The 11,995-nt window shown below is 33.8% G+C and overlaps 1 protein-coding gene across 1 annotated transcript; it reads right to left on the bottom strand.

Moving 5' to 3' along the window:
• Nucleotides 1-1,073: 1,073 nt before the first annotated feature.
• Nucleotides 1,074-8,308, bottom strand: LOC109730967 (uncharacterized). Its single transcript, XM_076005358.1, has 2 exons — nucleotides 6,165-8,308; nucleotides 1,074-1,335 (listed from the first exon to the last, which is right to left on the bottom strand). Exons 1-2 carry the CDS (start codon nucleotides 7,190-7,192, stop codon nucleotides 1,074-1,076), a joined length of 1,290 nt encoding a protein of 429 aa, XP_075861473.1. The 5' UTR covers nucleotides 7,193-8,308.
• Nucleotides 8,309-11,995: the final 3,687 nt, after the last annotated feature.

Genomic DNA, 11,995 nt, shown 5'->3' on the forward strand with positions numbered 1-11,995 from the left:
TGTCAGTAACAGTTCGCCCATATATTATTTAGCAATTAGGTCAAATGATTTATGAAATCATCTTGAAAAGAAATATTTGTTGGGCAGGTAAAATAACATTTAAGACCATTATAATATGCAACTTAGAATGAACTTTAAGAAGTTGATAGCTTTAAAAAATTTAACATTGCACAAAGTCATAAATAATTATTTTTAATATTAACCTGTATTATAGAAGCACATTAAAAACAGTGAGATGAAATAAGGTAGAACAAATTGTACATATGATCATTTGCTTGATGGGAGCATTGGATTGTTAAAATAGGTTTTTGTACGTACTTCCCTGTCCAAAAATATAAACTTGCTTGTTTTCCATATATACAAGTATCCTGTGCAATCCTGGATTCTGAGAAAAATAAAAGTTTGAGGTATAGCTTTGAATAAAGCATCACAATGCATGATATTATTGGCTGAAATTTAGCAAAGTTACTGTCAGAAGAGAAGTGTTGATCAGAGTGTGCTTCTAAAAGTCTCTTAGTGATGTGGTAGGCAATGCCCCCCACACTGGCACAGGCTTTGCCATACTCATCAAGAGTAGCGCCACAGGCCTCTAGCAGGCACAAAATTTTCTGACAGGATTAGCGTTTTTCACAGCCAAAGATTGTATGATAATAGTAGCAGCCTCTGTTGAACTAATGCTGCTCTGAACCGCCTCTTTAAGGAGAGAGAAAAAAATCAGTATATTGCTCAGTAGGCCCTTGCATAGTTTTTGAAAAGGCTGGTCCCAAAGTGCCAGAAGTTTCAATGTGCCTCCAAGCATGGATAAAAATAGACTTAGTTTGTATTAGAGCAGCATCCCCAGGATCAAACCAGGGAACTTTAGATCTTTAGTCTAACGCTCTTCCAAGTTGAGCTATTTTGGTTGGCTAGGGATGCACCTCTAGCTCTCACTTAGGCTTTAAGGTTTTATATTGTTTTGAGCCTGTAAGCTCCTCCTCCATTGGCCCTGGAGTACCTAGAGGATCACCCAGAGTATAGTAAGAAAATCATGAGCAAGTCTCAGGCAGCAGTAAAGACAACAACATGCTGGGATGTCAAGCAGCCAGGTAGCTGCACTCCGAGATGTTAGACAGAGAAGCGCCAGCAGCACTGGCGGGCTGGGAAGGGACAGAAAAAGAAAACAGCTCTGCCACTGCAGCCATCTTACTCTTTGTAAAGGAAGGGATTAACTCTTGCCTTTCAGATTGAATGAGCTCTTGTAACTTGAGTGGGGCAGAAACATCAGAAGAGGGGCTAACTCTTTCCTCTCCTGAGGACTCTTCCCCATCATCTTTATTTGGGGAAAGAGGTCGAGATCTTAGAGGGTTTTTTTTATTATTTTCCTCATTATAATCATCCCTCTCTGAGTCCGACCATAGAAGAAGAAGAAGAAGAAGAGGAGGAGGAGGAGGAGGAGGAGGAGGAGGAAGAAGAAGAGGAGGAGGAGGAAGAAGAAGAAGAAGAAAGAGAGAGAGAGGGGAGAGAGAGAGAGAGAGAGAGAGAGAGAGAGAGAGAGAGAGAGAGAGAGAGAACCTGAGTAATAGTATTACAAACTGACTAAATTTTTAAATAATATCTGCTGATGAACTACACAAAAGGCTTTAACAACTTGCTGCCAGCTATGTAAATTTAGCTGAACTTGCAATTGAAATTGAAACCAATAGCAATGTTTTTGCACTAAAGCAAATAACTGCTTTAGGGTCCCATCCTTTATACAGGGTTCAAGATGCCCCAGGGTTCCAGACCCTGCTCAGTATGGGGTTCAAGACCCTGCTCTTATTCCCAAGAGTCCCCTTTCAGATGCCACTTACCATTAGCAGAAGGGGTTATCCTCTTGGTCCAACCACTTGAAATGATGCAGTACTAGTACAGGATTCAAGATCCTCCAGGGTTCAAGACCCTGCTCAATGTGCCACTTGATGTGGCCAGATTACAGGACGGGGATGACACAGAACACAAAATAATGACACAGACACTCATGGACATGACAATGACTCGAGTGACCAATGCACCAGTTGCTTTATTTTTATACCCTCCAGACCCAAGGTTAGTTCCTTGTACGTGAGCATCTGAGCATAACAGCGATATCAGTAAGTTCCGGAGCTGTTTCAAAAGCGAACAATTTCACATGGTGTCAGACCTCAAAACGGTTACTAAAATCCAGGTGCTGGAAAGAGCTCAAAAGCCAAGGCCAAGATAGGCAACATGAAACAATGCAGCCATTGAAGTGCTTCTTGGTCTCAATCCCAGGTAGTGGCTCCTCACTGGCCCCCATGGTTGTGCCTGTTTTAGGTCACCCCCCTCCATGGGGAGTCTTAGCCTTCATTGACTACCCACAATCAATCAGGGGGCCAGTTCTTGGGAGAGTTCTTCTTGTTCTTGTTCTCATGGCCTCCAGACTACCACCATGGGGGCCCTCCATGTGGGAGTTGGGAGTATATGCTTATGTGCAACAACTCAGGCCTCTTATCAAGTCACAAGGCAGCAACCGTGTCTCAAGAAAATGCTGACTACTGCTGCGTCAGACAACACACGTACATTACAGACTATAGTGAATGATTAGTATAAGGTGTAACAGCAGAATCAGCCTCCAACATGGAGCCATAAAATACTCTATTATTCCTCCGGGAATACTTACTGCTAATTATGAAAACTCCTTTACATTCCAAGAGCTGTCTTGTGTTTGTCCACTTTATATATCAAAACAAACCATTACTTATGAAGCTTCCCCAGGTTTACTGAAACCAATTGCCCCGACAAAGTCTACCAATTCAGTTATGTCCATTCCTATACACTAAGGGAAATAAATAACTATACAAAAATTAGCTCATAGAGGATTCTCCAATTGAGAGGAAAAATGGAATGTAAAAATTTACACAATTTTACATAATGTACCCACTGTGGAATTGATCATCTCTTCAAATTATTTTCTAAGCACCATATCTCAAAATTTATTCTTCTAATATCTGAGCATGCCATATAAAGAATACTTCATGAATTTTTAAATGAAAAAATTATGTCTTAGGTCTAGCATGAGTCAATGACAATTAAAAGTATGGAATTTTCTGAATCAGGAGCCATAAGGATTTAGAGAATGGAATTCAAACAAAAAGGAGAATACGCACTTATTTTCAGAATTTTTGAGATTTCTACATTACTAGCAGATTATCAACTCTTTTGGAATTATCTGTTTTTTTTCAATCCGTCTTTTTTCTCCTCAAAATAGATACACAGTAACATAAACACAGTTACTTTCTCCATAAACCTCTTACAACTATAATTTATCTTTAGAGTGATATAATTCTATATTTGACTCATTGGAAATAAAAAAGAAAAGTATGTTTATGTTTTACGGGCCAGAGAGGTCACATGTTCAAAGGAAAATGTGTTATGAAATCTTGTAAATTGTCATTCAGGATTCAGAAATATATGCACTTCTATGGCATTTTAGTGACACAAAGAATAAAAGTATAACCTATGGAGATATTTTTCAAAATATTTGAAGTTTAAAGCCTATTGGAATAAAGGTCACTAAAAATGTTATTACATGATGATACCCAATAGTATATTGTTACCATCTGTTATCTACAACTTTGAATAAGGTAGGACAGCGTAGTGTTAGTGGCAGTATAACACTTTATTCAATGTACAATGCTCAACACATTAAACACAATTTATTTAAAAAATTAAGTTCACACATAGTCTTTAAAATCTCGCTTCAACATCTAATGTATTTTATTACCAAAGTATGCAACTGAAAAAACAATTTAATTCTAATATCTCAAATGTCTGTAACTATAATAAAGAAGAATATTACTATGTACAACTACTGCCAATATCACCTGCCATGCACTTACAAGTTAATCAGAAAGAGTTTCTTCATTTTATTCAAGCATCTTACATTTTAGTGTCTCTAATGTTCATTGTAAGAGCACATGAATGAAGCCCACCTAATTTAGAAAGACCATACATATCTTTGATGCAGCAACGATTCACCACATTCTTTCTTAAGAATGACCACATTATTCTTAAGAATGATCACACCACATTCATTCTAGGAGTCATGACAAAGCATCCAAAAATTTTAAATTGAATTACCTTGATATTTGATTTTCAAAAAAACCCATAAAATTTTAATACAAAAAGTATACTCTAAATGTAATTATAACTCTAAAAAACCCAAATCTCCTGCTGTTTTTAAACATACACATAAATTATTAAACTATTTAAGTTTGCATGCTCTATAAGCAAAATCCTACATTAATCTCTGAAAGTATTAGCATCTTAGTTATTTCTACTATGAGTCTTCTGGTGTTATTTAGACATGACTATTTTTTTTTTTTTGAGACAGAGTCTCACTTTGTTGCCCAGGCTAGAGTGAATGCCATGGCATCAGCCCATCTCACAGCAACCTCAATCTCCTGGGCTCAAGTGATCCTCCTGCCTCAGCCTCCCAAGTAGCTGGGACAACAGACATGCACCACCATGCCCGGCTCATTTTTTCTATATATATTAGTTGGCCAATTAATTCCTTTCTATTTATAGTAGAGACAGGGTCTCACTCTTGCTCAGCCTGGTTTCGAACTCCTGACCTTGAGCAATCCACCCGTCTCAGCCTCCCGGAGTGCTAGGATTACAGGCGTGAGCCACCACATTCAGCCTAGACATGACTTTTTAATTAAATAGTTTTTTCAAATTATATAATATGTAAAGTATCTTTTCATATAACCTCTGATGTTTTCAAAGCTGTGTTAGTGAACAAAGGTTTTTCAGAATTCATTACATTCATAGAGTATCTCTCCAACCAAAATTTTCTTAATTAAAATAAAGTTTGAGCAATCAATGGAGGATTCCCCCTACTATACATTAACTTATGCACAATACAATCTGTGATAAAGGTATTGCACCACTATTTGTATTTGTAATTTTTTTTAGTATAAATTCTCTGGCACACTCTCAGATTTTTATGTTCTGAAAGGTGTCTGGACACTCGCTACATTTCTATCAGTTACCCAGTATGAATCTCTGGTGTTGAGTAATATGTAATCAGTTATTAAAGGCTACCCTACTTTATTTACATCCATAGGATTTTGTTTGTGCATGAATTCTCTCACAAATACTAAAGTAGAAGCACTATGCAAAGTATTTGCCACATTTTTCACTTTTATATTGTTTCCTTCTGGTATGCGTATAAAGGTTTGAACAGTGGTTAAAGATTTTGCCACATTCTTCACATGTATAGGGTTTCTCTCCAATAAGAATTATCTTATATACAAAAAAGTGTGAGTACTAGATACAGACCTAGCCATATTGTTCCCATTTGTAAGCTTTTTCACTGGTTGAATTCCCTCATGTATAGACCGTTTTGAGCATAAGACAAAAGTTTACTACAGTATTTACATTTGCATGGTTTCTGTCTAGTGTAAATTCTTTTTGCTTAGTAGGATATGAACACTGATTAAATGCTTTACCACATTGTTCTCATCTGTAGGACTTAACTTCAGCATGGAACAGTGTGAGTACTCGTTAAAGGCTTTTACAAATTCTTACCATTTCTACAGTTACTCTTCAATATGAATTCTCTTACATATTTTAAGATGTGAACAAAGGTAAAAGGCTTTGCCACATTCTTTACTTTGTATGGTTCCTCTCCAGTATAAATTCTTTTATGTGTTTTAAGTTGTGAGAAACAGCTAAAAGTTTTGCCATATTCTTAAAATTTGTAGGGTTTCTCTCTAGTATGAAATATCTTATGACTTTTAAGTTGAGAAGACCAGTTAAGTGTTTTACCACATTCTTGACACTTGAATGATTTCTCTCCAGTATGAATTCTCCTATGTGTAATGAGGCTTGAGGACTGTTTAAAGGTTTTGCCACATTCTTCAGATTTGTACACTTTCTCTCCAGTATGAATTCTCTTATGTGCAATAAAGTGTGAGAAACAGTTCAATGCTTTGCCACATTCTTCACATTTGAACGGTTACTCTCCATTATGTATACTCTTGTATACAATAAAGTGTGAGGACCAGTTAAAGGCTTTGCCACATTCTTCAAATTTGTATGGTTTCTCTCCAGTATGCATTTTCTTATGTGCTTTAAGTCGTGAGGAATAGGTAAATGCTTTGCCACATTCTTCACATTTGTACGGTTTCTCTCCAGTATGGACTGTCTTATGTACAGTAAAGTGTGACAACCAGTAAAAGGCTTTCCCACAATCTTCACATTCGTAGGGTTTCTCTCCCGTATGAATTATGTTATGACCTTTAAGTTGTGAAGACCTGTTAAATGCTTTGCCACATTCTTCACATTTGAACGGTTTCTCTCCAGTATGTATTCTCATATGTCTTTTAAGTTTTGAGCAACAGCTAAAAGCTTTGCCACATTCTTCACATTTGTATGGTTTCTCTCCAGTATGTGTTCTCTTATGTCTTTTAAGTTTTGAGCAACTGCTAAAAGCTTTGCAACATTCTTCACATTTGTAGGGTTTCTCTCCAGTATGCATTTTCTTATGTGCTTTAAGTCGTGAGCAATAGGTAAATGCTTTGCCACATTCTTCACATTTGTACGGTTTCTCCCCAGTATGAATTCTCTTATGTGCAGTAAAGTGTGATACCCAGTAAAAAACTTTGCCACATTCTTCACATTTGTAGGGTTTCTCTCCAGTATGAATTATGTTATGACTTTTAAGTTGTGAAGACCAGTTAAATGCTTTGCCACATTCTTCACATTTGAATGGTTTCTCTCCATTATGTATTCTCTTATGTCCTTTAAGTTTTGAGCAACAGATAAAAGCTTTGCCACATTCCTCACATTTGTACGGTTTCTCTCCAGTATGAATTCTCTTGTGTACAGTAAAGTGTGAGGACCACTTAAAAACTTTGCCACATTCCTCACATGTGTATTTTTTCTCTCCAGGATGAGTTCTCTTATGTTTAGTAATGTATAAGCACTGATTAAAGACTTTGCCACATTCTTTCAATTTATAATTTTCCTTTGTATTAGAAATTATTTTATTTTCAGAAATGTGTGAGCATTGGTTAGAGGCTTTCCCACATTCTTTACATTTCAAAAATTTCTCTACACTATGTCTCAACTTATGTCTATTTAGATTTGAAGATTTCCTGAAGACTTTCAAACATTCATTACACTGGAAGAGTTTGCAATGTGTAGTCATTAAACATTGGTTATGCTCATTATAGCATTCTTTCTGCTCCTTACACTCACCCACAGTTTCCCAGTCTTTCTTTAATTGTACATTCTCAAGGGCACAGCTTCCATATCTTCTTGGTATCACTTTTGGGAATAAATATTTTACATGCTGCTCTGGCAAATAGTGTTGGGTAGAATGGGAAGCCACAGCTGAAAGAAATATTGAAAGTAACAAATTATCCCCCTTGTGTATTTTTTTAATAATCAGATAAATAAATATTACAAACTTAATATGTAAAATTACATGAAGCACTTTAGCAAGATGGCATGATACAATACACAGGCTCGAATCCTCTTTTAGATAAATAAATATAAAAAATTTTACTTACCAAATTGCCTTTGTGGGAATTCTAATAACCAGAGAAGAGTTCACAGAACAGTAGGTGAGGTCGAAGCCAAAAGCAATAGGAAAGAAAAAGAAAATTTGTTATATTTACCCTCCATGGCCATTCCTCCTTCTTAGTACAGCATGGTACACATAGAAGTATATTCCCAAACCTCAGCTTCTCTCTCAAAAGAGAAGGAAAATGTTGGCTATATTTCTAGCTCTTAGGATCCCTTCTAAAGACTGGTTTCTGTTTCACATAACACAGAGTTCTGAAAAGAATCATTCTATTATTTGAAAGACGGAGTGTGCTGAAACCAAAGGTAAAAGATTATTACAGCAGGAGGGAGATTTCAGTACTACAGATGTAGAAGAGTTATTGGATATGATCACAGGCTCCTACGAAGAAATCTGGGAAAGTTACTTTCAATGGAAAACAAACAAAAATTGTCACAAAAGAAACATCTTCAGAACAGATTTTTGAGGCTTCTTCAATCTCCAGTATAGTGAATTGATAGCAGAGTCCCCAGGACAAAGTCACTTAATGAAGTTTTTGAAAGCTGATTTTGTTAATTCTAATATCTCAACCAAGAATACAATATATAAAAAATGTCAGGCTAACATATCCCAATCAAAGAAACAAAATAATAAGAAATCAACTATTAAGTATTGGAGATTATAAATTACCTGAAAAAATTAAAAATAACCATCTGAAGGCTGCTTAATGTGTGAAATCAGAACAATACTGAGCACTAAATGAAATCAGGAAAATGATAATAACAACAAAACAAAGAAGAAGACATACACTACTCAGCTGATGCATACAATAACAAATGATTGAGAAATTCTCAAAGCAAAGAATAAATACATAAACATATTGACAAGCTCAACATACTTCAGTTAGGAAAAACACCAAAGGACCCAGAAGGGACAGATATATGCAAAGTTCTGAATGCCACACACAACAAAGGAATCTTGAAGGCAGCAGGAGAAAATACATGTTATCTATATAAATATGCTTCTTAGAGATTACTAGTATATTTATCAACAGAAAACTTGCATGCCAGGAAACAGTTGGGTGATATAGTTAAATTGCTAAAAAAATGAAAACTTCAAAGCGAACTATATCCTTCAAAACTGTCCTAGAAGGACAATTAAGAAAATTAAATATTTCACAACATAATTACATACAGAAAAGGTTTATTACCCACAAGAAATTCCAAAGGGAGCCCCTTGCATTAAAAATAAAATGATGCTAGAAAACAACACAGTTATATGAAACCAAATAACTCTATGGGAAGACATGGAAGTATATCTAAGTAAAATTCTCTAGTATCATAATGACGGTGGATAAAACATTTTTACTCATCATCTAGAATTTGAAGACAAAATCAGAAAAATAACACTACATATCTGTTAATGCGTATACAATATAACAAGATATAACTGGTGACATCAATAACAAAGTTGATGACAGATGTAATCAGGAAAAATTTTGGTATGCCACTAAATTTCAGTTGTTAATTTCAAAATATATTGCTGTAACTATAAGAAGCACTGTGCTGTCATCATGATAACCATAATGAAAATACCTATTGTGATACACTAAAACAATTATAAAGGAGTCAAAGTATGTTACTACACAAAACAATGAGACAGAAAGAAAAGAAAGAGAAAAAGGAGCAAGACAGCTACAATAAAAATATGATTGATAAAATAGCAAGAGTAACTCCTTCCCTTTCAGAAAATTATGTGAATCTTCATGGAGTAAACTTCACAATCAAAAGACATATTGAATAAAGATACGGATTTAAGAAAATACTAATAAAAACATTCAAATAAATACTGTCTACAAGAGATTCACTTTCCATCAACTGAGAAAATGCAGAATAAAAGTGGCAAGACAGAAAACGACATTCCATGCAAATGCTGATTGAACAAGAAGGTGGCGGGGATCAAAATTGGGCACAATATATTTTGTGTCGAAACTTGACTTATTTCATACAGTTTACATCAAAACTGTCACAAAAGAAAAAGAATGATATTAAATAATAATAAAAAGTTTCATTCCCTGGAAACCTATGATTTATTTTAACATTTCCATATATTTGTGTGTGTGTATAAAATAAAGGTTGGCAAACATGTGAAGCAAACATTGACAGAATTAAAGCTAGAAATACATAGCTATGTCATAATGATGGGATCCAGCAATCCCCTACTTTTGGTAGTGAATAATAATTCAAGACACAATATTAAATGAGGAAACAGAGAATTTGAAAGCACTATAAAATAATTATGCCTAATAGACATATAGATAGCACTCCATGCAACAACAGAATACAAAATCTTACGAATGGCTCAAAAATCTTTCTCCTGGATAGAATAAATGTTAGGCCACAATGTATTTCTCTACATATTTTTTAAAAATTAAACTATTACAGATGTTTATCTGTGACTAAAATGAAATAAAACTAGAAATCAAGAACAGATGGAATGACAGAATATCCATAAGTAAATGAAACCTAAATGGTGTAGTCTTGAGAATGCTCTTCAAAGTTTGAAATGCTCTTACTATTTTTAAGATGTCCCTACTGCCCAAAGTGACCTATAATTTCAATGCCATCTTTTTAAAATTCTCAAGGTAACATTTTTTAGAAAAAGTAGTTAAAAAATCATATGGAATGCCAAAGTACCATGAAGAACACAACAATCTTGAAAAAAGAAATAATGTTGGAGGCATCTCATTTTATGATTTGAAGACATGTTACAAAGGTAAAGAAATCAAAGCAGTTTGCTACTGGCATAAAGTCAGACAACTAGAACAATGAAACAAAATGTAGAGCAGACATAAAACCCTCACGAACATGGTCAAATGGAGAGTTATTTGCACATACATATTTATTACAGCATTATTCATAAAAGCCAATATGGAAATACAACCCAAATCTGCCTGATAAAACCTAAATGGATAAGCCTGAATGGATAAATATAATTTTGTATATAAAAATCATGGAGAATTATTTAATTTTAAAAAGGAGAAAATCTTCTAACTTTATAATAAAGATAACCCATGTCTTTATACTAAATGAAATAAGCTACCCACCTGACAATGACACTTTATGTATCTACCTATAAAAAATATTTAAAGTAGGTTAATTTTTACAAAGAAAAATAGAATAGTGTTTGTAAAGGATATATGTTCCATAAAATTGTTAATATACTCACTGTAAGTAAACTATACAATCAAAATATTTAAGATTATAAATTTCAAGTGCTTTACAACAAATTATACCAAAAATTGTTTAAAAGCTTTTCAAGAATCACCTTCAAATAACACAAATGATTCACACAAATATAATACACCTTTATCAATATACATTGAATTTAAGATAATTTTCATGACTATTCTCCTCGACAGAATAAAATAACCATTTACCATCGAGAAAAAAATGTACTACTTATAAAGAAAATAGGAGGAATATTTATATAAGCAAAGAAACACAAACAAAATTATATTCACAAAAGACATATGGCTGATTGATGTTTTACTTTTGCTCCACAATGTTTAAAAAGTATACAGAGTAGAATATTATCATGCAAAAAAGTAATATACAGACAAAAACTGAAAACACAATTGTCTGATGTGAAGTGGGTTATGTTAAAAAATGATATAGAAAAAAATTGAAGGAACTATAAAATAAATTAAAACTTAAAAATTAATCTATAAAATTCTGAATAAACATAGTATATGACTGAACAAGAATTCTAGATAACTGTAATTTTCAAAGATGATTGGACATCCATGAAGAACACAGATTTTGAAACATTAGCATACAGATAGGGCAATAATATTTCATAAAACCCATTATAATCATACATAAAAATCTTTGATAAGTAAATGTTAAGGATTATGCATTGAAATGATACTAGAGAACCTTCTTACTTATGTTATTGTTATAACTTTAAGATGTTTTTGTCCTCTCCATTTCTGAAAGTGTTCAGAAAGAAAGTATCTGTAGTTGATAAACTAAAGAAAATTAAAAAGGAATGAAACCAAGTAACTACAAAATCAATACAGGATATATTAAGGCAGTAAGAGAAGAAATGAGTGATAACATAGCCAGAAGAATCAAAGTCAGAGCAACTTCATTTCTATCAGTAATTACTTTTAATATAAATGGATTAAACTCTTTAATGCAAAGAAGATAATATGGCGCAATGGATTAAGAATACATGTGTTTCTACAACATTTTGTCTACAAAGAATTCATTTTAGCTGTAAGGATTCAAACAGGCTGAAAATAAATATATGAAAAATATATTTCATGCAAATAGTAACTATAATTGGGTACATTATACATAGTCAATAGTACATTAGATAAAACATGGTTTAGGTCAAAACTGTCATGAGAATATAAGATTCATATTACATAATAATAAACTG

The sequence above is a fragment of the Microcebus murinus genome, chromosome 8 (assembly GCF_040939455.1).
Source record: "Microcebus murinus isolate Inina chromosome 8, M.murinus_Inina_mat1.0, whole genome shotgun sequence".
Lineage (NCBI taxonomy): Eukaryota > Metazoa > Chordata > Mammalia > Primates > Cheirogaleidae > Microcebus > Microcebus murinus.